This window comes from Coregonus lavaretus, assembly GCF_964263955.1.
Source record: "Coregonus lavaretus genome assembly, chromosome: 17".
Lineage (NCBI taxonomy): Eukaryota > Metazoa > Chordata > Actinopteri > Salmoniformes > Salmonidae > Coregonus > Coregonus lavaretus.
The window spans coordinates 17,394,452-17,421,246 of record NC_140004.1 but is presented as its reverse complement, the minus strand read 5'-3'; the positions used below and the strand labels follow the sequence as shown (position 1 = coordinate 17,421,246).

The 26,795-nt window shown below is 44.7% G+C and overlaps 1 protein-coding gene across 1 annotated transcript; it reads left to right on the top strand.

Moving 5' to 3' along the window:
* Positions 1-1,391: 1,391 nt before the first annotated feature.
* On the top strand, positions 1,392-24,160 carry LOC311144204 (paxillin-like). Its single transcript, XM_084180211.1, has 11 exons — positions 1,392-1,619; positions 16,621-16,829; positions 16,926-17,011; positions 17,132-17,271; positions 17,450-17,642; positions 17,888-18,002; positions 21,440-21,598; positions 21,733-21,906; positions 22,021-22,102; positions 22,191-22,339; positions 22,442-24,160. Exons 1-11 carry the CDS (start codon positions 1,607-1,609, stop codon positions 22,706-22,708), a joined length of 1,587 nt encoding a protein of 528 aa, XP_084036337.1. The 5' UTR covers positions 1,392-1,606; the 3' UTR covers positions 22,709-24,160.
* The last annotated feature ends 2,635 nt before the right edge of the window (positions 24,161-26,795 follow it).

Genomic DNA, 26,795 nt, shown 5'->3' with positions numbered 1-26,795 from the left:
ATCGAAAAGCACCCAGAAATGGTTCAAGAAGAGGTGCTGGACTGTTCTGGAGTGGCCAGTGAAGAGTTCAGATCTGAAATAGAGAATTATTTAAGAAAAATGTAAGGATGCCAATGTAAATTTGGCTGTAACTGTAAATGGTTTGTATAGACAGTATATGAATAGAAAGGTGTGTACAGCAGTAGTTATATAGGATGAGCCATGACTAGAATACAGAATATACATATAAAGTGGGTAAAACAGTATGTAAACATTAAAGTGACCAGTGTTCAGTGACTATGTACATAGGGCAGCAGCCTCTAAGGTGCAGGGTTGAGTAACCAGGTGGTTGCCGGCTAGTGATGGCTATTTAACAGTCTGATGGCCTGGAGATAGAAGCTGTTTTTTAGTCTCTCGGTCCCAGCTTTGATGCACCTGTACTGTCTCCGCCTTCTAGAGCACGAGTCAAACTCATTCTACGGAGGGCCGAGTGTCTATGGGTTTTCGCTCCACCCTTGTACTTTATTGATGAATTAAGGTCACTAATTAGTAAAGAACTCCCTTCACCTGGTTGTCTAGGTCTTAATTGAAAGGAAAAACCAGAAACCTGCAGACACTCTGCCCTCCGTGGAATGAGTTTGACATCTCTGTTCTAGAGGGTAACGGGAGAACAGGCCGTGGCTCAGGTGGCTGAGGTCCTTGATGATCGTTTTCGCCTTCCTGTGACACTGGGTGCTGTAGATGTCCTGGAGGGCAGGCAGTGTGCCACCGGTGATTCGCTGGGCTGACCGCACCACACCCTAGAGGGCCCAGCAGTTGCAATGGGGAAGTGAGAATGATTAAAAATGTATTTCTTGCAATTGCTGGAATCCAAATGCAATTTACATTTGGCTATGTGGTCAGTGAGTCAGTGCATTATGAAACCTCTGTCAGCTGATGATTGAAATACAAGTGTATTTTATATGGTGACTCTTGTGTGTCATTAAAGCTATTCAACTTTTGCATGGCTTCTTCTGATTTAGTCTCTCTGAAACATTCCTCAAGAGACTTCTTACACATACTTGTGTTAGGATTACATTTTTCACAAATTGGAGGGAAAAAAAGCCTACCTGAAGAAAATAATATAAAAATAATTTGCTTTATTGAGGTGGAATTTACCTCTGGCTGCCTTGTAAGGTCCAATTAATAGGCTACTATGCATATAATAACAATATAGGTAGGAGTAGCTGCTGTAAATTATGTATTGACTTGTGTAACAGTGTTTCTTCATCAGTCGCAGTTACAATGTTTTCATATAACAATGTTTCTTTGTGGCAGCCTGTCTGATACAGTAGGCTATTTTGTATACATTTTGTTATCACTCGCTAGAGGCCGCCCTTTATCAAAGTTCTTTACACTGCCCAGGTTCTTTTACGCCTGCTAAATTAGGCTACTTTCATGTCGGCTATTGCTTAGGGCGGCTATATAAATGCGCGTCGCAGTGAAGTACACATCGCAGCGCGGTACTGTACCGTACTTCACTTCACCACAGTAAACTGTTGAGATTTTGAAAGGAAACCACGGACACCGAAAAATTGTTAAAACTTTACAGGAACAACTTTTCACTGGTGAAGCCAACGCTGGAAGTATGGACGACTTAGGTAAATTTCATACTGTGTCCTTTTCTAATCTCAGCCGTTTTCTATTCAGCATAGCGTAAAGTATGTGTGGAGAGAAAGTCATGTATTTCGAGGCTGCGGGGATTTCTTCAAGATCTTGGTTTAATCGACGGCCAGAGATTTGTTTTAATATCTGGACCCAACAGGGAGAAAAGTGTAGACTAAACTACATGCAATAGCTTCGAATTTAACCTTGTTTATCCACTTTTTATGTCAGGTTTCCCTTCTTTGAACGGGACAATGACAATAAACTCCTGCGTAAATGATTTGCTTTATTTTAGAAAACACTTTGGCAGAAGTCTATCGGTTTGTTTGTTAGCATAAAAACGTGAGGTTCCCGCACCACCCATATTAATTGGCTTTACGCTGATAGGCCTCAAATATATCAGCGTTTTTTTTTTTTTTTTACAACATCTCGTCTCATTACAGTTCATACAGGTGCTTTTGAAGTTGTCAAAAGTTGCACTGTGCACACTATAGCCTTTAGGTTCAGTGTTAGTCATGACACTTATCCAAACGTTCTAAATGGCGACACCATCTCCATAGAAGAAACGCATGTGGAATGGCATGATAAATAGTGTATGTCTATCCCTTTGAATTTTAATCATCACGCCCATTGTCATTTCTTGTGTGTCAAATATGGGAAGAAAAAGGCTGAGAGGTGTAAGCATTGGTTGTGCCTTCTTGACAGGCAGGATGGAAGCTCTCCTAAATGCTCAAATTAGCAGACTTGCTACCTTTTCATGGCATACCAGAGATGAAACTAAATAGTTATTATATAATAGTTGGGGGTGTCTACTTAGATGGTCCATGCTATCTGGGGACCTTGGTTTTGGGAATGATGTCCCAAGGATCCCGGCTAGCACGAACCCTACTTAGATTTGGTTGTCTCTGACCTCTTATTTGTAGTGGTAGTCCTTCTGTGGTGGAAGTAGTAGTAGGCCTAACATCTCTTTTATTTATGGGTCTCATGACCCTTTTGACCCCTGTCCAAGGCCTAATCATGTTTAGAGTACATACTCAGACATTAGAGTAGCCGCCTACAGACCTGGAGCAATATGGGTCTTCAAAAGAATAGAGCACTTTTTCACACAGATATGCATGCACCAGAGATATTTACACAAAGAAACACCTGGAACTGGCATACCTCAAATGGCAGAACCTGCTATACACCAACCTGCGCCGTTCATACTTGCACACAGATCATATTCCAAGGTTACATGCATCAGTGCATTTTAGGCACCAAGCCTCTGGTTGATAATGCTGGCTGATAGGCCACCTCCCCATGCCACCATTTATCCTAAAGTCTATTTTCTGTGACAAGATAGCTGACCAGTCAACTGTTATAGTTCACCGGCCCTTGACCTCTGGCACTACACTTCGAACTCCAAAAAAAGTATATATATATATATATATTTTTAAAACAGATTTCATCAGTTCACTAAACCTTCCCAGATTAGAAAGGGTGTTATTGATTAAATGCAATTGCTTTCATCTTCATACACAGAAGGGCGGTGGCATGTAGCCAAGAGGCAGGCCAGCAACCAAAGCATGACTCTCTCCTGTGCTTTAAATTCCTCAGGGTGTGCGTCAGCGTCTCAGTTGATTGAGCTCATCAAGTGATACGTATTTTCATTCTCTCCAAGGAAATTGACAATAATGTAATCTTCTTCTTTTTTAAATAGCCCAGTAGCTATTTGAATTTGCCTATGTTGAGCTTCAGCAAGATGTGTTTTTGGATTGTTTAAGTGGAGGGATGAGGAGCCGTATTTTGAGCTTGGCCTGATCTGAGAATACCTCCAGGGCTCATTAGATGATAAAGCTGCTCTGGGCCAGTGAAAGGACTGATTGTTAACTGAGAGGGAGCCTGCCGTCTCACTTAAGTCGGGAAGCCAGGCCTGAGGGAGGGGGAGAGGCTGCTGTGGAATGTCTAACATCATTGTTTGTCAGGGTCGAAGGCCAAATACTCACTGGGTCACGGCTCACCTCCTCCCACCACTCAGTTCCAAGAGAGGGCTCTTCACAAACAGGTACCCTCAGTCAGTCCTACTACAGTGAGGGGAAAAAAGTATTTGATCCCCTGCTGATTTTGTACATTTGCCCACTGACAAAGACATGATCAGTCTATAATTTTAATGGTAGGTTTATTTGAACAGTGAGAGACAGAATAACAACAACAAAATCCAGAAAAACGCATGTAAAAAATGTTATAAATTGATTTGCATTTTAATGAGGGAAATAAGTATTTGACCCCTCTGCAAAACATGACTTAGTACTTGGTGGCAAAACCCTTGTTGGCAATCAGAGGTCAGACGTTTCTTGTAGTTGGCCACCAGGTTTGCACACATCTCAGGAGGGATTTTGTCCCACTCCTCTTTGCAGATCTTCTCCAAGTCATTAAGGTTTCGAGCCTGACGTTTGGCAACTCGAACCTTCAGTTCCCTCCACAGATTTTCTATGGGATTAAGGTCTGGAGACTGGCTAGGCCACTCCAGGACCTTAATGTGCTTCTTCTTGAGCCACTCCTTTGTTGCCTTGGCCGTGTGTTTTGGGTCATTGTCATGCTGGAATACCCATCCACGACCCATTTTCAATGCCCTGGCTGAGGGAAGGAGGTTCTCACCCAAGATTTGATGGTACATGGCCCCATCCATTGTCCCTTTGATGCGCTGAAGTTGTCCTGTCCCCTTAGCAGAAAAACACCCCCAAAGCATAATGTTTCCACCTCCGTTTGACGGTGGGGATGGTGTTCTTGGGGTCATAGGCAGCATTCCTCCTCCTCCAAACACGGCGAGTTGAGTTGATGCCAAAGAGCTCGATTTTGGTCTCATCTGACCACAACACTTTCACCTAGTTCTCCTCTGAATCATTCAGATGTACATTGGCAAACTTCAGACGGCCCTGTATATGTGCTTTCTTGAGCAGGGGGACCTTGTGGGCGCTGCAGGATTTCAGTCCTTCACGGCGTAGTGTGTTACCAATTGTTTTCTTGGTGACTATGGTCCCAGCTGCCTTGAGATCATTGACAAGATCCTCCCGTGTAGTTCTGGGCAGATTCCTCACCGTTCTCATGATCATTGTAACAACACGAGGTGAGATCTTGCATGGAGCCCCAGGCCGAGGGAGATTGACAGTTCTTTTGTGTTTCTTCCATTTGCGAATAATCTCACCAACTGTTGTCACCTTCTCACCAAGCTGCTTGGCGAATGTCTTGTAGCCCATTCCAGCCTTGTGTAGGTCTACAATCTTGTCCCTGACATCCTTGGAGAGCTCTTTGGTCTTGGCCATGGTGGAGAGTTTGGAATCTGATTGATTGATTACTTTTGTGGACAGGTGTCTTCTATACAGGTAACAAACTGAGATTAGGAGCACTCCCTTTAAGAGTGTGCTCCTAATCTCAGCTCGTTACCTGTATAAAAGACACCTGGGAGCCAGACATCTTTCTGATTGAGAGGGGGTCAAATACTTATTTCCCTCATTAAAATGCAAATCAATTTATAACATTTTTGATATGCGTTTTTCTGGATTTTTGTTGTTGTTATTCTGTCTCTCACTGTTCAAATAAACCTACCATTAAAATTATAGACTGATCATTTCTTTGTTAGTGGGCAAACGTACAAAATCAGCAGGGGATCAAATACTTTTTTCCCTCACTGTACGTCCTTCTAGTAATTCCCTGGTCTCTGCAGGGATGACTGATGACCTAGTGCTGCGTAACCCAATCATCCCATCCTCTCCTTTCTACTTGGCCCAGTGTACTAGATATGTCCCCATTTCCTACACTCCCAAAACGCAAGGGGGATTCTGTAGTACCATGTGAGTAACCCTAGGTTAGATGAGACCTGTGAATGTTCCAGAGACTCCGACCCATCTTACGCTGCTCGGATCAGGTGGTGCCCAGCCTCAGGCCCAGAACCATTACTGATGTGGCTGCAGTGCAACTGAGCCTTCTCCCTGATGACTCTTTACCCACACAGGCCATCTGACACTGATTGGCACTATCTTACTAGTGTGTTTGATGTGTGGAGTGTGAAGTCTCCTCTCTGTGAATTCCTCAGGAGCCTGTGAAATTCAGACTCTCCGAGCTGGGGAAACACAGATGGGCTGACTGACCCAGTGGGCTGAAGCAGGCTTTGTTTATGTCATGACCGGTCATCAGGATAGAGTGCAGTGTGTGGGTGGTGTATAGGTAGGCAGCTGGTTGAGAGGACAACATTATAGGAGAGGCAATATTGCAATCTGTTGAACAGTGATCCTCTTTGAGGAGATGTGGATTGCATTAGTTGATTACCTTGGAGAAAAATTACCATATTCCCTGGTTCAAGAGAGGACTTGGTGCATGTTAAATGGGGTGATCCTAAATGCTTACGATGTTTGCCAGCCACACTTTAAGTTAGACACATAGCTGTCCTTACAACTTTGGCAGTTGATCCTTAATGAGTTAATGTATTTCAGTATGTCAGCAGTGAGAAAGTGTTACCAGGCTAGTCATCACCCCTAGGGACCTGTAGTGTTACTGACTGTATGCATACCACTACAGTATGTTTGAGTGGGCCTGCCTTCTTAACTGAAGGGATGGTCCTCTCTGTGAATTAGTCCAGTCCTTGTGCTCTCTGTGCTCCGTCCACACCCATCCTGTTCTGAGTCTGGGGAGGGGAGCTGCATGGCTGACCTCATCGCTTAGGCAACGAACCCTGCCTCACATCCCGAGGAGAAAACAATGAGTAGAATCAGCTTTCAGGGTTCAGGAAACGCAGCAGGAGATACAGGCTCTGCCACCGCTGTTATGGGGGTGTTTTTGACCAATAAAAATCAGTCGTCGTCGTCCTCCCCCCTCTCTCGCCTTTATTTCCTAAACTGTTTCTCTCTCTCTCTCTCACCCTCTCTGTCACCCCCCTTCTCCCCTCTCACTCTGGCCTTGTTTCTTGGCTCTGAGAACAGTGCTGATTATTTTCCTGACGGGTCGAAATAATGGAGCAGGAATCTGAGTTCATGCTGGATTCTTCCCACATTACTCAGGCTGGGACACCCCAGGGCATGTTGTTCAAAGAGCGCAATGTGGCTGTGGCACTCTGCTCTGTGGAGGTCTCCACAGGGCCACAGAGCATGGAAGATGGCTGGCTGTTTTTGGAGGTTGGTTGGTGTGATTCAGTGCTGAACATGGAGAAGAGAAACCAGACTTGAGATTTTCACACCCCCTCCCCCAACACACTCTAAATTCACAGTAGCCGCTCGCTCTCACACATATCTATTGGTGTGAGTTTGTCCTCACAGTCTAAGTGTGACTGTCTGTGTGTCAGAATGGTCTTTAGACTTCCCCCTGTCATTTGATTTACTGACTTGTCGGGAAGCGCTTTTATTTTAGTCCAGCACTCTCTTCAGGGAGTGTCATCTTTCGGATATGGGGCTGCTTGGGCGGGTATTTTTAGTGATGTTTATTTTGAAGCCATTGACCCCATCCTTCAAGATCCATGCTTCAAGATCCTTCTGTCTTTCTCTGAAACACCACACCACTCTCTGTCACTCTGTCCCTGCTCCCTTCAGTATGTCTTTACGCTCACTGTTCACTCTACTCTCTATGTGCTGTACTCTCCCTCTTTCTCCCTACCCTCCCTCCCTGCTATTCTTCTCTGGTATCTCTCCCTCCACCCCTCTCTGGCCCCGGTCTCTCCTGATTGGTATAAATATAATGTTGGGTAGGCCCGATGGGATAGTGTTTCTTTCTACATGGGGCTCTGGCCAGCTCTGCTCTCTGGCCCCAGCTATAAACAGGTGAGCTGTGGACCCTGGTGGCCCATCACTGTATCCAATGTGTTAGTAGGAAAGATTAGCTGGCCAGCCCGGGCTGCCTGCTGCCTGCCCGCCTGGGAAGCATGGCTCTCTGGGCCTGCCATGGGTAATAAAAACATTGACATCTTTCTTATCCTGGAATCAAGTATATTGTACTTTGTTGATCTGGCCCTGTTATCTAATTATAGCATAGTACTTAAATTGTTTGAAACTAAACTGACAGATTTTGTTTACTTTCTTCTTTCCTCTCTTATTTTTTTTAATTTTTTTATTTCACCTTTATTTAACCAGGTAAGCCAGTTGAGAACAAGTTCTCATTTACAACTACGACCTGGCCAAGATAAAGCAAAGCAGTGCGATTAAAAACAACACAGAGTTACATATGGGGTAAAAGAACATAAAGTCAAAAATACAACAGAAAATATATATACAGTGTGTGCAAATGTAGCAAGTTATGGCGGTAAGGCAATAAATAGGCTATAGTGCAAAATAATTACAATAGTATTAACACTGGAATGCTAGATGTGCAAGAGATGATGTGCAAATAGAGATACTGGGGTGCAAAAGAGCAAAATAAATAACAATATAGGGATGAGGTAGTTGGGTGGGCTAATTTCAGATGGGCTGTGTACAGGTGCAGTGATCGGTAAGGTGCTCTGACAACTGATGCTTAAAGTTAGTGAGGGAGATAAGAGTCTCCAGCTTCAGAAATTTTTGCAATTCGTTCCAGTCATTGGCAGCAGAGAACTGGAAGGAATGGCGGCCAAAGGAGGTGTTGGCTTTGGGAATGACCTTGTGGTAGTACAACTGATTAAATGATGGTTTCTGTCTGGCCAATCATATCCTGCATTACAAAACATTATACACTGAACAAAAATATAAATGCAACAATTTCTAATATTTTACGTATAAGGAAATCAGTCAATTTAAATAAATTAGGCCCTAATCTATGGATTTCACATGACTGGGAATACAGATAGCTTAAAAAAAAAAGGTAGGGGCTTGGATCAGAAAACCAGTCAGTATCTGGTGTGACCACCATTTGCCTCATGCAGCCCGACACATCTCCTTCGCATAGAGTTGATCAGGCTGTTGATTGTGGCCTGTGGAATGATGTCCCACACCTCTTCAATGGCTGTGCGAAGTTGCTAGATATTGGCAGGAACTGGAACACGCTGTCGTACACGTCGATCCAGAGCATCCCAAACATGCTCAACGGGTGACATGTCTGGTGAGTATGCAGGCCATGGAAGAACTGAGACATTCTCTGTAGCTCAGCTGGTAGAGCACGGCGCTTGTAACGCCAAGGTAGTGGGTTCGATCCCCGGGACCACCCATACACAAAAAAAAAATGTATGCACGCATGACTGTAAGTCGCTTTGGATAAAAGCGTCTGCTAAATGGCATATTATATTATATTATATTATATATTATATTATATATATTATATTATATTATATTATATATTAAGCTTCCAGGAATTGTGTACAGATCCTTGTGACATGGGGCTGTGCATTATCATGCTGAAACATGAGGTGATGGCGGCGGATGAATGGCACGACAATAGGCCTCAGGATCTCGTCACGGTATCTCTGTGCATTCACATTGCCATTGATAAAATGCAATTGTGTTCAAATCAAATCAACAGGTGTAGACCTTGCAGTGAAATGCTTATTTACAAGCCCTTAACCAACAATGCAGTTTTAAGAAAAATAAGTGTAAAACAAATAGATAAAAAAAAGACTGAAAATAACAAATCATTAAAGAGCAGCAGTAAAATAACAGTAGCGAGGCTATATACAGGGGGTACCGGTACAGAGTCAATGTGCGGGGGCACCGGTTAGTCGAGGTAATTGAGGTAATATGTACATGTGGGTAGAGGTAAAGTGACTGCATAGATAATAAACAGAGCGTAGCAGCAGCGTAAAAAGAGGAGGTGGGGCGGCAATGCAAATAGTCCGGGTAGCCATTTGATTAGCTGTTCAGGAGTCTTATGGCTTGGGGGTAGAAGCTGTTAAGAAGCCTTTTGGACCTAGACTTGGCGCTCCGGTACCGCTTGCCGTGCGGTAGCAGAGAGAACAGTCTATGACTAGGGTGGCTGGAGTCTTTGGCAATTGTTAGGGCCTTCCTCTGACACCGCCTGGTATAGAGGTCCTGAATAGCAGGAAGCTTGGCCCCAGTGATGTACTGGGCCGTACGCACTACCCTCTGTAGTGCCTTGCGGTCAGAGGCCGAGCAGTTGCCATACCAGGCGGTGATGCAACCAGTCAGGATGCTCTCGATGCTGCAGCTGTAGAACATCTTGAGGATCTGAGGGTCCATGCCAAATCTTTTCAGTCTCCTGAGGGGGAATAGGCTTTGTCGTAACCTTCTTCACGACTGTCTTGGTGTGTTTGGACCATGATAGTTTGTTGGTGATGTGGACACCAAGGAACTTGAAGCTCTCAGCCTGCTCGGTTTCTGACAGTTTGTGCAGAAATTCTTCGGTTGTGCAAACCCACAGTTTCAACAGCCGGATGTGGAAGTCCTGGGCTGGCGTGGTTACACGTGGTCTGCAGTTGTTAGGCTGGTTGGACGTACTGCCAAATTCTCTAAAACTACATTGGAGGCAGCTTATAGTAGAGAAATTAAGATTCAATTATCTGGCAACAGCTCTGGTGGACCTTCCTGCAGTCGGCATTACAATTGCACGCTCTCAAAACATGTGGCATTGTGTTGTGTGACACAACTGCACATTTTAGAGTGGCCTTTTATTGTCCCCAGCACAAGATGCACCTGTGTAATGATCATGCTGTGTAATCAGTGTGTTGATATACCAAACCTGTCAGGTGGATGGATTATCTTGGCAAAGGAGAAATGCTCACTAACAGGGATGTAAACAAATGTATGCAGAACATTTGAGAGAAATAAGGTTTTTGTGCATATGGAATATTTCTGGGATCTTTTTTTTTTTTTCAGCTCATGAAACATGGGACCAACACTTTACATGTTGCATTTATATTTTTGTTCAGTGTATTTTGCGTTTTCTTTTCATATTTGTTACTTTCATGTAGGTTACATATTACGTTTTTATAGTACTTGTGTAAACCAAATCATCCCTCTTTTTCGTTCTCGCCCTCCATCTCATGCCTCCCCAGCTCCTCTGCCACCCTCCTCTGTTTCCCTGACTGCTTTCTCTCTCGGAGGCGTACAGTGGAATGTGTGGAATGCACCTTCCCGCCCATCAGATAAAGACTACAGGGCTTTGGTACGGGCAGGAGGAGGGGGGCTACAGACTGCGGCAAGAATGTACACGTACCCACCACCCAAAGAATGCCCATACAGTATGCACTATGCACACAACACCATGCTGTTGGCTTATGTTTGAACATCATGACTTTATGTGAGACCCTTTCATTGAAAGAATCTTCAGAAATCACGACAGGAATGTATTGCTAATCTATTTAGGTCATTGAAGCTGCAATAAACAAAGTCAGGTGACCTGATCTCTATTGCTAATGGCCTGCTTAGAATCCCCAAATGGCAGAATGAAGGCATTTCCCATAGAAATGAGCAGTCTCATAATTGCATTTTTCTCAGAAGTTGTCAGGATTTCCTCTGAAAGGATTGGACTTTACCCATCTCAAAGATTAATGTGTTACTTGGCTTACAGTACTTAGCTGCATTAAGAATGCAAACAACACCCCCCAAACCAACTCAGGCCACAACCCCTTTTGCAGTCATCAACGTTTCAGACTCAATGCTGCCCTCCACAGGAGGGACAATCAACACAAATTTAATGAATTTATTCCAGTGGCATTTCTACCAGCACACTCCAATAAACATGAATTTCAATGTAGCCCTGGCCTGAAGCACTACAGATGTGTATTGCAGCAGACCTCTAGCTATAACTAAATATCCTCCACTCATTGCTCTTAGTTTAATGAACTATCCCTTTACAATGAAGGTGGGTAGTGGGAACCAGCTTTTGCTAGCTACACCCTTGAGAGTAGTCCATAAATTACCCAAATATCCATTAAAGGCTTGATTTAAAACACTTAATCAGATTTGAACTTGAATCTCCAACTGATCAGTACCACAGGGGTTGGCCAGTGTCACAGATGTAGTAGCAGCGGGGGTAGTCTAGTCATACTAAGCAGAGAATAGACTAGAGATCCCAGTCTGACAACACACTGAGGAACTTGGCGGTGTGTCCATTCCTCTCAAAGTGGAGGGTTGGTAAGGCTTGCCTGCACTGCCATGCGTAAGGTCAAAGTTATTCTGTGTACTGTATATCATACCTAGCTAGCTATGTGTGATTTTAATCTTTCAGTAATAACTTTTATGATTATTTATTATTAAAGGGAAACCACACCGTGTAAGATATTCAGAAATGAATGACCATTTGGGGAGAGGATAGTGATTTTCATTAGGCTTTATTGTAAGAGTGACGAAGTATACTTTAAGACCTTTGTCAGCATGTCAGCACCAGGTGCAGCTTATTTCGAGCTGGTAGTAATAGTTCAGTACGTTTGCGCAGACTTACTTGCTGAGAGCACAGCTTTAAATAGGTTTTTCTCCCATGTGGTTTAACATTATAAAAAAAAAAAAAAATGTCATTTAGCAGACGCTCTTATCCAGAGCGACTTACAGTTAGTGAGTGTATACATTTTTCATACTGGCCCCCCGTGGGAATCGAACCCACAACCCTGGTGTTGCAAGCGCCATGCGCTACCTACTCAACCTACTGGTTGGGGTCTCTGCGGTCTGAATGAACAGTGGGGGAAGTACTGTGGAAGGAAGTTGTGGTAGAGAATAGGTTAAAATAAAGTGAAGGCTCTATAGAGATGTCATTGACAACATGTCCAGTTGATGGCAATTTTAAAAACTAGAGCTAAAAACTTCAGTCAGTTTACAGAAGTAGACAACTAGTTCCTTTTTTATGTTGATGGCAATTTTAAAAACTAGAGCTAAAAACTTCAGTCAGTTTACAGAAGTAGACAACTATTTCCTTTTTTATGAGAGAAAAAGGAAGCCCCGGGGTGAGTTGGAGGGAGATGCTTAGAGTAAGGAATTGTAATAATATCCTGTGTCTGTTTCTGATTTCCCCCCCCCCTCCTCCGCCACCAAACCACACCCTCAGCAGATGGGACATTAGCTAGTCCTCTGTCTGTCTCAGTCCCTCTGTTTTGCATACACAGTTACGCACTCACATACTCTAGGGTACTGGGTCGTCAGGTGGCATGTCGTGAGTATAGTAAGGGGGCATTTTGCCCAGCAAATATTTGAATATTCTCTGTTAACCTCATGTCATCTTAGTTTCTTGCATGTGTGATTTTGCTTTGTTTGACTTACAAAGAAGATTTTTTTGTGTGTGACCTAAGATGGACTTTTTGACTAGTCTTAGGGGGAGTATGTATGATGCCCACTTGAACCAAAAAATGAATTTGACTATTGTTGTTCACCTCATGACGTTGTTGTAAGGTTGGGATCTTAGACTTTCCATTTATCAGATAACTTATTTAAACCAATTAATGTTCTCTAGGTTTTACGCTTATTTACGTCAAATAGACTGAGGATTCCCTGTGCCATCATCCAGTATGTGCAACATTTTTGACTGACTGAGGATGGATGGAATGGGTGATGTCAGGGTCTATTTTTGTTCTGGTGTTCCAGGGAACACTAATGCTGTACTGTACACTTGATAGCCCTGGAGGAGATATGCTGTCTGTCTCATGCTCACACAAATCTTCTTGACAAATGGACGGATGGAACAATGGACAAGCCAAGACAGATAGCCAGGTACTTACTGACAGGAGCTATATATTTTTAGGGCCCAATAGAAAGATTGATGGACAGAGACGTTAGGGGTTTCAGGTGGGAATGTTAACCAGGCGTAGTGGGTTTAGAAATGACACTGGGGATTTGTATGTCTGTGTGGATCTATGCTGATGACCTAACCTTAGCTCCTGGTGCTGGGGCAGGACAGGACTACTGTGGAGGGGCCCTGGGGAGCAGGCCTTTTTTGGAGTGAGGAGGCTGAGTGACCGGTTGGAATGAGACACTGACTCATACACATACAGTACCAGTCAAAAGTTTGGACACACCTACTCATTCCAGGGTTTTTCTTTATTTTTACTATTTTCTACATTGTAGAATAATAGTGAAGAAATCAAAACTACGAAATAACACATGGAATCATGTAGTAACCAAAAAAGTGTTAAACAAATCAAAATATATTTGAGATTCTTCAAATAGCCACACTTTGCCTTGATGACAGCTTTGCACACTCTTGGCATTCTCTCAACCAGCTTCATGAGGTTGTCACCTGGAATGCATTTCAATTAACAGGTGTGCCTTGTTAATTTGTGGAATTTATTTCCTTAATGCGTTTGAGCCAATCAGTTGTGTTGTGACGGGGTGGGGGGGGGGGGGCAGTATGAAAATGTATGCACTCATTAACTGTAAGTCGCTCTGGATAAGAGCGTCTGCTAAATGACAAAAATGTAAATGTAATGTATACAGAGGATAGCCCTATTTGGTAAAAGACCAAGTCCATATTATGGCAAGAACAGCTCAAATAAGCAAAGAGAAACGACAGTCCATCATTACTTTAAGACATGAAGGTCAGTCAATCCGTAAAATTAAGAACTTTGTACGTTTCTTCAAGTGTGGTCGCAAAAACCATCAAGCGCTATGATGAAACTGGCTCTCATGAGGACCACCACAGGAATGGAAGACCCAGAGTTCATTAGAGTTACCAGCCTCAAATTGCAGGCCAAATAAATGCTTCACAGAGTTCAAGGAACAGACACATCTCAACATCAACTGTTCAGAGGGGACTGTGTGAATCAGGCCTTCATGGTCGAATTGCTGCAAATAAACCACTACTAAAGGACACCAATAAGAAGAAGAGACCTGCTTGGGCCAAGAAACACGAGCAATGGACATTGGACCGGTGGAAATTTGTCCTTTGGTCTGGAGTCCAAATTTGAGATTTTTGGTTCCAAACCGCCATGTCTTTGTGAGACGTGGTGTGGGTGAACGGATGATCTCCGCATGTGTATTTCCCACCGTAAAGCATGGAGGAGGAGGTGTTATGGTGTGGGGGTGCTTTGCTGGTGACACTGTCTGTGATTTATTTAGAATTCAAGGCACACTTAACCAGCATGGCTACCACAGCATTCTACAGCGATACGCCATCCCATCTGGTTTGGGCTTAGTGGGACTATCATATGTTTTTCAACAGGACAATGACCCAACACACCTCCAGGCTGTGTAAGGGCTATTTTACCAAGAAGGAGAGTGATGGAGTGCTGCATCAGATGACCTGGCCTCCACAATGCCCTGAACTCAACCCAATTGAGATGGTTTGGGATGAGTCGGACCGCAGAATGAAGGAAAAGCAGCCAACAAGTGCTCAGCATATGTGGGAACTCCTTAAAGACTGTTGGAAAAGCATTCCAGGTGAAGCTGGTTGAGAGAATGCCAAGAGTGTGCATATCGGGATATTATTTTACCAATGTATCGTTTTGCCTATCGCAATATTATTTTTGCACTGTACCTGCACCAAAACTCCAGTATTTTTGGTGCATAGCTTGTTCTCCATCTTATTTTTAAATAGGAAGCAAATTTGTTTTCAGTACTTTTGACTGATAAACTCATTTTCTCATGGCACTCTTGTCAAAACCCCTGCAACTTATCCAGAACGCTGCAGCCCGCCGGTTTTCAACCTTCCCAAGTTCATGTCACCCCGCTCCTCCGCACACTCCACTGGCTTCCAGTCGAAGCTCGCATCCACTACAACACCATGGTACTTGCCTACGGAGTAGCAAGAGGAACTGACCCTCCCTACCTTCAGGCTATGCTCAAACCCTACACCCCAACCTGAGCACTCCGTTCTGCCACCTCAGGTCTCTTGGCCCTCCCACCCCTACGGGAGGGCAGCTCCCGCTCAACCCAGTCCAAGCTCTTCTCTTCCTGGTACCCCAATGGTGGAACCAGCTTCCCCCTGAAACTAGGACAGCAGAGTCCCTGCCAATCTTCTGAAAACATCTGAAACCCTACCTTCAAACAGTATCTTAAATAATCCTCCTCCTCACCTTGACTTCTAGCTCTACTGATAGCTACGTTATTGAGGAAATTTTTTCTTTCTATGCCTGTGATATGTGGTTGTCCCACCTAGCTATCTTAAGATGAATGCACTAACTGTAAGTCGCTCTGGATAAGATCGTATGCTAAATGACAAAAATGTAAATGTCTTGTCCCTCTGCAGCAGACCTATACATTAGAAACCCATTCCTAACATTGATTTGCACCCCTTTTTACCCTCAGAATAGCACAATTCGCCAGGGCATGGACTCTACAAGATGTTGAAAGAGTTCCACAGGGATGCTGGCCCATGTTGACTCTAATGCGTCCCACAGTTGTGTCAAGTTGGCTGGATGTCCTTTGGGTGGTGGACCATTCTTGATACACATGGGAATCTGTTGAGTGTGAAAAACCCAGCAGCGTTGCAGTTCTTGACACAAACCAGTGCGCCTGGCACCTACAATCATACCCCGTTCAAAGGCACTTCAATCTTTTGTCTTGCCCATTCACCCTCTGAATGGTACACATACACAATCCATGTCTCAATTGTCTCAATGCTTAAAAATCGTTCTTTAACCTGTCTCCTCCCCTTCATCTACACTGATTTGAAGTAGATTTAACAAGTGACATCAATTAGGGATCATAGCTTTCACCTGGTCAGTGTATGTCATGGAAAGAGCTGGTGTCCTGTTTTGTACACTAAGTATCGTATGCAATATGTTTGGAACATCAAATTACAATAAAATCACAGTATCGAATCGCAATATATATCGTATCGTGAAAATATCGTCCCTGGCAATTCCCTGCCCTACACGTTACGTGCTTTTAATATTTTTCACATTATAATGGAGGCAACATAACTACGTCTGCAAACTGTTCTCATTCATACTGAGCATAGGAAAAGTCTTGTTGCATCTTAATCTTCTGTGAATGATTGCTCCAGAAAGAGGGGGAAAGAGAATAGTGCTGAACGAAAGTCTGCCCTCCCTTGTGCTTCCAAAACACATTTTTGTTTTGATGTCACGATGGCAGTATTGGGGTTTGTATTTCTGTCTAATATTTATGAATGAGTGTAAGAGCTCTAAACTGTGTCTAACCATGGAAGCATCTCTTTCCTCCTCAGACGCTTTGTTGGCGGACCTGGAATCCACGACATCCCACATCTCCAAGCATCCTGTGTTCCTATCTGAGGAGACGCCCTACTCTTTCCCCACTGGGGGAAACTCTTACCAGGATGTGTCAGTCCCTCCCCCGGTGCCGCCCCCTCCCTCTGCTGAGGCTCTGAATGGTTCTGTGATCGACTCCCCTGACTCCCTCCACTCCTCCCAACAGGTCAGTCACACATCAGACCCACTACTCACACTTGCGCATATCATTCAGTAAATGGCTTTTCATTACTAAACTGAGTGAATGTTCTCTTCTCTGCAGTCCTTGGGTTCAGCTCAGAAGAGCTCATGGTCCAGGGGCAGTAGCAGCCCGCCCCTGTCCCACATTGAAGAGGACCACGTCTACAGGTAGGCAGAAGGGCCATAGGAACAGATCCCTCTGAAGGGACCCCCACTGGGAGACTACTAGACCGTCTCACTCTGTCTGTTTTTTACACTCGACCACAATTGACACCCATTGTCTCTCAGTTTCCCCAACAAACAGAAGTCTGCTGACCCATCTGCGGCTGCCATGAGCTCAATGCTAGGCAGTAACCTGTCAGAGCTAGACAGGCTGCTCCTGGAGCTCAATGCTGTCCAGCAGAACTCTCCCTCTTTCCCCACCACAGGTAGACAGACAGTGAAACACATCCTACAAAAATATTCACTAGGTTTTGGTGTTTATATTACCAAAGTGGCACTTCTCTGTCATTTAACTGTGCAATAGGTGGTCTTGTCTTTGCAGTATGTGTTTACTGCATGTTACTGTGATGATGAACGATGTCCCACTGTCCTCTCTACCCACAGAGGAAACCGCCCCACCCCTGCCATCCTGCAGCATTACCAACTATGTGCAGCAGAACGGGGGGCACGCTGACATCATGGTGAGCCCTCCCGTTCAGGAGAAGCCCAAACAGAATGGGACCAGGGTGGTGGAGGATGGCCGGCCCACAGTGGAGAGTCTGCTGGATGAGCTGGAGGGTTCTGTACCCAATCCCAGGTAAGAATATTGGCAGTTACTCCTATTCAAGAGTCACAGATGGACAAGGATGAGTTTGTCATCACTTTGAATTATAGGATAATGCTAGCTAGCAATGAGATCATGTTAATAATCTACTGTAGCCTTGATTGTGGTGCTCTATCTGATCATGTGCTATGATTGAATGAATAATGACTTGTTTCAGGGGGTCCAGGTTGGATTGTGTGTGTGATCATGTGCTTTGTTTGTGTATTCTGCATCCCCAGCCCCTCTGTCCTTCACAGTGAGTTGGACTCCTCCTCTCAGCAGCAGGCCAGAATCTCAGCATCCTGTGCTACACGCGAGCTTGACGAGCTCATGGCCTCCCTGTCCGACTTCAAGGTGCACAGCAGTGTGTGTGGACAGGACTTACGCTTGTCCTTTTTATGAAAAAATCCTATATTTTCTGATCTGATTATTTCCCTTTAATATCTTCCTCCTCTTGTGGTGTCCTTTTCCTCTCTCCTGTCCTGTCCTGTCCTCTAGCCTGTTCTTGGCTCCTTCGGGTCTATGAACTTTGATCCCCAGCTGGATCAGGCAGAAACCTCCCCCAGCAGCACTCTGAAGGTCCATCCACGTACCCCCTCCGCCCCTGCTGCAGCTGCATCTGCCCCCTCCCCCCTTCTCCCCTCTCAACCTGCCTGTGACTCCCCTCTCTTCTCTCTGCCTGCCTGGGAGCTGCACATAGAGGAGGAAGGTAGGGGGGCAGTGTCCCCTCCACATCCATCATTATCAAACCCTCCCCCAGCAACTGTAACCTCCCAGAGCCCTCTGTCCTTTGCAAAGAGTGACCCAGAACCAGAAGTCTTCATCGACATCTCTCCCACCATGCTGTCCTCTCATCAGAAGTCCTTGGTAGTCCTCAACCACTCCAAACCTTCACCTAGCACAGACCCCAGTCCTCCCAATGCTGCTAAACCATCACTCACCTCAGCCTGCACCACCCTGGACCAGAACCCCTTAAAATTCCCTAGTCCCTCTATAGAATGTGGCATAACTCTCTCTGTTACCAAAAGCCCCAGTCCCCTAACTGACATGGATCTAAGTTTATCTACTCAAACTACTACTAAGAGCCTTAGTCCTGTTCCTTTCTCTAACTCCAAGTCCCCTTTACCTCTCTCAGCTTCTGTCACCAAGTCCCCTACTCCTCTCACTTCTTCTAAAGCCCCCTCACCATCTCTGGTCACGTATCCCAAGGCTCCCTCTCCCCCAGCTCTCACTAGCCCCAAGATCTCCAGGAGAGTGCTGGAGCCAGTCCCTGTAGCTGAGCCCTCTCTGGATGAAGCCCTGGATAAGCTGCTGGCCATGAGTTTCACCAAGATGGAGAATGATAGAGTCCCTATGGAGGCACCTTGGCTGAAGAGGGAGGTGGTGCATGAAGAGTGCATCATGCCCTTAGCCAGAAGGGAGGTGCAGCCGGACACCACCGGGAGTACCCGGGACGGGGCAAGTACCCATGAAGGGACAATTACCCGCGATGGGTCAGTAATGAGTGGACACATAGATGGGCACAGGGAGCTCATGGACTGGGCTGATGTGGAGCTGAACATGTGTCTCCAAGATGGACTGGATGGTAGTATGACTCCTAATACAGAGAGACCTTATACAGATGGGAGCATGACCCCGATGACTGAGGCCAGCTGGATGGATGAGTCCCTGGATGGCTCCTCCTGTCCTGGGACTCCTGATGCTTCCCTGGACCTGCCTCTACTGCAGCATGTCACTGTGGACAGGGTCTCGGCATCTGGACATGTACGGGACTGCCCTCGTCATCACACTTTTCTGCTCTGCACAAACACACATAGAAACAACAGGGTTGGGTAGGTTACTTTCTAAATGTAATCCATTAGTTACTACTTACCTATCCAAAATTGTAATCAGTAACGTCATCTGATACTTTTTGATTACTTTGCCCTTAAGAGGCATTAGAAGACTAAAAGGATCCATCAAACGCATTTGGTGTGTCATCATAGTCGTCTCCAGACTTGCTCAGGTGGAACAAACTTAAACTAGCACCTTTTTTCAATGCCGACTTGAATGTCATTGAGAAAACAGAAAGGTGTCAATGTATTGTTTTTGCAAACGTCTTTTCAAAAATTTTAAGTTAAATTGTTTTTTTTTAAGTATCTGTAATCTGATTACATTATTTTTGCTGATAATGTAACTGACTAGTTAATCCGATTCCATGTAATTAGCTACTCCCCAACCCTGGTCAGAGTTAAATGTTATTCATACAATAGCATAACACATTTCTGTAATCTCAGAAAGATGGTCGTTTTGATACCAAAACATCTGTTATTCTTTGTTGTTGTTGAGATAATGTCATTACAATCTGCACACCAGGATGTTTGCTGCCTCTGCAGAGTGGCTAATTGTTCACTGCCTGGCTGTGTCCTTTGTTGGCATGTTTTGTTAAAACCAAACAATTAGATTTGTGACCACATCCTATGACTACCTTACTTGTTGTACCAATGTGGCATGACGCCCCCATCTTGCACAACCATGTTCTGCTAAATGGTCAGGGAGCATATGGGGACTGTGTCATGGGTGGGAGGTTGGATGGGGTCTGAGCACGTAAGGCCGCATGAGTGTGACTGACACGTTCCTTTGGACATGACTTTACCCACTGCTGCTACACCCTTGAGGAGATGGCTGCCTTTGGCTTTGAGTGAACTGGAATGGTGCTTCATCTGAATGGACTGCTTCCTCTGAACTGAACCACTCACCTGGCCTGCGGTATTGTAACTGGATCACAGTGGATTCCTGATGCTCGTTCTCCTTCTAGCTTAAATCAGTGATTAGGCGCACCAAGGAGACCCCCAACGTGCACCCCATGTACCGAGAGAGTCACCCCCGGAGGGGGCGGGTGGGCCCCATCATTGTCAACAAGAGCAGCTCCCAGGACCGCCTCATAGAGGAGCTGCAGGGGAAGCTGGGGATTGGTCGATTGGCTGACCGCCGGCGTAAGCAGCCTGACGATTGGCTCACTGAGGGTGTCATCGTCATGTCCAAGCCACAGCGTTTCCGTGGTGACGGGGCTGCGAACGAGGTGGACAAGGTTGGCCTGGATACGATCATAACAGGATCCCACCATCCCAGATACTATTGCACATTTCTCATGAATTTTTACTCTGAAATTTCACTTCACTTTCCGTTCTTTACCTTTTCATTTTCTCTGGTTGTCCCTGTCTGTCTTCTTCTTCTCCTCAGATCATTATTCCCCCAGAGTCACCTATAACTCAGAGGGTCATTTCCCCACCCCAGTCTCCCCCAGCCCCTCGTCACCCTCCTATTATAGAAGAACCCAGGAGACCCCCACCTATGAAGCAGACCTCTGCTCCCCTACCTCCTACCCCTCCCCCCTGTCCCCCTCCTCAACCTCCTCCACCCCAGGAACCCATCCCTCCCCCACCTCCGCTTGTACAACCTCCACCCCCACCTGTCCCAGTACAGCAGCCCCCTGCCCCCAAGCCAGAGCCCGCTGCCCCAGCGCCGCCTCCACCGGTGCAGCCTGCGCCACCACCACCTCCCCCCAAAGCCCTGGTGTCCGTTGGCTGTCAAACCGAATACGACCCAATATTACCTCCGATGCAGGCATGGCTCTCCGTCTCTACCTTTCTATTTCTGAAGTGACAGAACCCCTTATCTCTTTCTCACTGGCTTCAGTTTCCTTCATTAAACCCACTGTTTAGTTAGTTATTTGTGCAGATTTGTTTGTATGAGAGAATGCACTATGCTCTGGTGTCCGTACTCTCCTCTCACCCTCCATCTTTTGACAGATCATGGCCCAGGGGAAAGGTGTCCCTGGAGGCCTCCCAACGCAGGTCAACAAGCTGGACAACATGCTCGGCAGCCTGCAGTCTGACCTCCATAAGCTGGGTGTGCAGACTGTGGCCAAGGGAGTGTGTGGGGCCTGCTGTAAACCCATCGTGGGACAGGTGAGGGGATTGGGTGGGCCTGAGATTAGGCTTTGGTGACCTTTCTAAGACCATTGTCTCTCATTACGTTACATTTAATTGCTGAGCTTTGTTAGCGTGGTTAATTTACATATACTGTCGATCTGTGTGTCCAGGTGGTAACTGCCATGGGGCGCACGTGGCACCCAGAGCACTTTGTGTGCACACACTGTCAGGAGGAGATAGGCTCCAGGAACTTCTTTGAGCGTGACGGAGCGCCCTACTGCGAGAAGGACTACCACAACCTGTTCTCCCCACGCTGCCACTACTGCAACGGACCTATTCTGGATGTAAGCAAACACCATATACTACAAAAATAACTTATTACAACTAAGGCAGTGCACAGATACAGTCTCGCAATAGCAGCTAGCAGAGAGTAACTGTTCCAATGATTATGTCTACAGAAAGTTGTGACTGCGTTGGACAGGACATGGCATCCTGAACACTTCTTCTGTGCTCAGTGTGGATCATTCTTTGGCCCAGAGGGTGAGTTTGACCAATTCTTGGAGCTCACTTGTAATGACCAGTTCTAGAGTGAGATGCAGAACTCATGATCTGTATGTGTCTCATGAAGGCTTCCATGAGAAGGATGGGAAGGCGTACTGTAGGAAGGACTACTTTGACATGTTTGCGCCTAAATGTGGCGGCTGTGCCCGAGCCATCCTGGAGAACTACATCTCTGCACTGAACTCCCTTTGGCATCCAGAGTGCTTTGTCTGCAGGGTCTGTATTCTGCCCTTTTCCCTTCATATAAGGGCATTCATGTTGATGTTATTATTCCTGACTCGTGTACTTACTCATTACCCCCTCTGTTTGTGTATGCAGGAGTGCTTCACCCCATTTGTGAATGGGAGTTTCTTTGAGCATGATGGGCAGCCCTACTGTGAGGTGCACTACCACGAGCGCCGTGGTTCCCTCTGCTCTGGCTGCCAGAAGCCCATCACGGGCCGCTGCATCACAGCCATGGCCAAGAAGTTCCACCCGGAGCACTTTGTCTGTGCCTTCTGCCTCAAGCAACTCAACAAGGGCACCTTCAAGGAGCAGAACGACAAGCCCTACTGCCAGGGCTGCTTTGTGAAACTCTTCAGTTAAGGAGTAGATTGTCTATGCCTGGAGATTTGTGTGTGTGTGTGTGGCTCACAAGTGTGTGTATGGGGGAAGTGTCTGTGTAGCTCAGGTAGTGTGTGCGAATCAGATTGAGTGCATTTTAGAAAGTGTGATGGTGTGCGCGTGTGTAGTTCCATCATTCTCCTATTAGCCCCTGAAGTGTAATGGACATCCATATCAGGTCTAGGCCTGTCTGCTCTCTCTGTGATGCTCAGAATAGCGTATGATTTCAAACCCAAGTAGTTTTGCTTTGCTTTTGTAATCCGGGTAAATGCTTGCTGAACACATGGAATATACGTACATGGAATAGTGTTTGAGGTTGTTGCTCACTGGTTGAGTGTGTCTTCTGAAACCATTTGAAATGTGTCATGTTATTAGAGCAGGGTTCAGTTGACCTGTCGTGTTTTTTAAATGTTTATTATTTGTTTTTTGCAGCGGAGGCCTTTAAAAAAAAAAGGCCTGGGTCATTTTTCTTTTGCTGTCCGAGTAACTGAGAACAGATGGATAAATTATGTAATTGTAGTGTTGACTGGAGAACTGCTGTGGGTCAGTCATTATTTTAGTACTTGTGAAGCACACGGTCGTGTCATCAGACCCCTTCACAGCCTTGTGACACACAATCATTAACACCTCCACACAAGCATTTGGTGTTTTTGACAAACATACTAATGCTGACATGTTACACTTTTGATTTTATGTACACTACCGGTCAAACGTTTTAGAACAACTACTCATTCAAGGGGTTTTCTTTATTTTTACTATTTTCTACATTGTAGAATAATAGTGAAGATATCAAAACTATGAAATAACACATATGGAATCATGTAGTAACCAAAAAAGTGTTAAACAAATCAAAATATATTTTGAGATTCTTCAAATAGCCACCCTTTGCCTTGATGACAGCTTTGCACACCCTTGGCATTCTCTCAACCAGCTTCATGAGGTAGTCATCTGGAATGCATTTCAATTAACAGGTGTGCCTTCTTAAAAGTTAATTTGTGGAATTTCTTTCCTTCTTAATGCGTTTGAGACAATCAGTTATGTTGCGACAAGGTAGGGGGGGTATACAGAAGATAGCCCTATTTGGTAAAAAAACAAGTCCATATTATGGCAAGAACACCTCAAATAAGCAAAGAGAAATGACAGTCCATCATTACTTTTAACACATGAAGGTCAGTCAATAAGGAACATTTCAAGAACTTTGATAGTTTCTACAAGTGCCGCCGCAGTGGTCTAAGGCACTGCATCGCAGTGCTAGCTGTGCCACTAGAGATCCTGGTTCGAATCCAGGCTCTGTCGTAGCCGGCCGCGACCGGGAGACCCATGGGGCGGCGCACAGTTGGCCCAGCGTCGTCCAGGGTAGGGGAGGGAATGGTCGGCAGGGATGTAGAGCATGGCGTTTGCAACGCCAGGGTTGTGGGTTCGATTCCCACGGGGGGTATGAAAAATAAAAAAAATAATGGATGCACTCACTAACTGTAAGTCGCTCTGGATAAGAGCGTCTGCTAAATGACTAAAATGTAATGTAAATGTAAAAACCATCAAGCGCTATGATGAAACTGGCTCTCATGAGGACCACCATAGGAATGGAAGACCCAGAGTTACCTCTGATGCAGAGGATAAGTTCATTAGTTACCAGTCTCAGAAATTGCAGCCCAAATAAATGCTTCAGAGTTCAAGTCACAGACACATCTCAACATCAACTGTTCAGAGGAGACTGTGTGAATCAGGCCTTCATGGTCGAATTGCTGCAAATAAACCACTACTAAAGGACACCAATAATAAGAAGAAGAGGCCTGCTTGGGCCAAGAAACACGAGCAATGGACATTAGACCGGTGGAAATTTGTCCTTTGGTCTGGAGGATCCAAATTTGAGATTTTTGGTTCCAACCGCCTTGTCTTTGTGAGATGTGGTGTGGGTGAACGGATGATCTCCGCATGTGTATTTCCCACCGTAAAGCATGGAGGAGGAGGTGTTATGGTGTGTTTCTTTTTGCTGGTGACGCTGTCTGTGATTTATTTAGAATTCAAGGCACACTTAACCAGCATGACTACCACAGGATTCTGCAGCGATACGCCATCCCATCTGGTTTGGGCTTAGTGGGACTATCATTTGTTCTTCAACAAGACAATGACCCAACACACCTCCAGGCTGTGTAAGGGCTATTTTACCAAGAAGGAGAGTGATGGAGTGCTGCATCAGATGACCTTGTCTCCACAATCCCCCGACCTCAGCCAAATTGAGATGGTTTGGGATGAGTCGGACCGCAGAGTGAAGGAAAAGCAGCCAACAAGTGCTAAGCATATGTGGGAACTCCTTCAAGACTGTTGGAAAAGCATTCCAGGTGAAGCTGGTTGAGCGAATGCCAAGAGTGTGCAAAGCTGTCATCAAGGCAAAGGGTGGCTATTTGAAGAATCTCAAATATAAAATATATTTTGATTTAACACTTTTTTGGTTACTACATGATTCCATATGTGTTATTTCATAGTTGTGATGTCTTCACTACTATTCTACAATGTAGAAAATAGTAAAAATAAAGAAAAACCCTTGAATGAGTAGGTGTTCTAAAACTTTTGACCGGTAGTGTATGTGACAGATTACTTTACAACAAATAATATTTGACTCCCTTTAATGTTTGTAAAAATAGTCTCATAATACAACAGATGGGTAATGTTGTAACTGTCACTGCCTACCCAGTCCTTTTAGAGCTTAAACCTAAGCTGGACTGGTTTTGGAGTTGCTTTCTGATCAGAAAGGGCTCATGCAGTATAAAAGAGCATGCCATGATAAACATTAGAATGTATTCTGCATACAGGAGACAGTTACATTTTACTGTGAGAATATTGTGAATATTTTTGTGTACATTGTATACAAAGCGCTGGTCAGTTAATATTTTGAATAACCACTCATTAAGAGAAATCCTCTGACATTTCATAGCAGAGATAGTTTTCTATTTCTCAGTATCCAAAGTTACCGTGCATTGTATTCCACTTTTTTTGTAAAATAAATACTGCACAAGGCTAAGCCCTGATGTAAGTACACACAGCTTCAATGCAAACAATACTGTGTGCAACTGTAAACATTGTATGGAGAACTCAACAACCGCTTGATTCTATCCAAGTTACGCTTTCAAGGAATAGGCCTATCTATTTTTGTGCCAATATATCAATGCAATGTATTTTACACTGGGGAGACCAGCAAGGTAGCCTACTGTTTATAGACTGTGATTCCTGGACTATCTTTTCAGATCTCTGTCAGTGAGTCCACTGGATAATGTGTTGATATTGGTCTGATAGTGGTCTCTGCGAGTGTAACTCTAAAGCTAAGGAGGAAATGGCTTATTTAACTAAGCATCTGAGTTGCATCTACTGTACAGCAGCTGGGTTTGTGGGCTTGTAATCTTATCTATCATGTAATGGTTGCATTACGTAATTGTATTGGGCCTGTATCTTGTTCAGGGATTTGCATCCAGAGCCTTTCTTTTTTATTTTCAGAATTATTCCGAATTATTGTATAAGGCTATTATTTAACCAAAGCGACTGTTTTTGTGTCCCATGTCACTTTTTTTTCTCCTTTCATTTGAAATGTCACAGTACTGAATACTGATCCAACTCATTTCATATAGGCTATACTCAAATAAAATCTGATTTTGGTACCAAAGTGTCTTATTTGTGATCATGTTTACATTTCAACACCCTGTAGCAACAGCTATAGTAATAACTGCCAATAATGTAATAACATTTTTGCATTTATGTAATCAATGCTGATGTCGTAAAAATGCTGAATACATAACGTAAATGTTTTTGCGCAAAATGTAATAAATGACATTATGCGTTTTTTTTAATGGTGTAATAATAAATTAAACCAATAATGTAATAACCTAAACCACTCTTTCTTTAATGGCATGCTTCGGATCGGCCGCATACTCTCTTAACACCGTTTGAAAAACTAGAAAAAACGGCAATCGTACCATTTGTCCACCTTGAGATGCTGTAGCCAGTAGTCAACGCTTCAATAGTCAGAATTAATCTAAGAACTCAAGAAATCTGTCATTCATTTAGACGTTTTTTG

Coding starts and splice junctions, on each gene's coding strand:
- LOC311144204 (XM_084180211.1), top strand. Junction 18,003..21,439: donor CCTCCCTGTCCGACTTCAAG/GTGCACAGCAGT, acceptor ATCTTTTGACAG/ATCATGGCCCAGGGGAAAGG. Junction 22,340..22,441: donor CAGAGTGCTTTGTCTGCAGG/GTCTGTATTCTG, acceptor TTGTGTATGCAG/GAGTGCTTCACCCCATTTGT.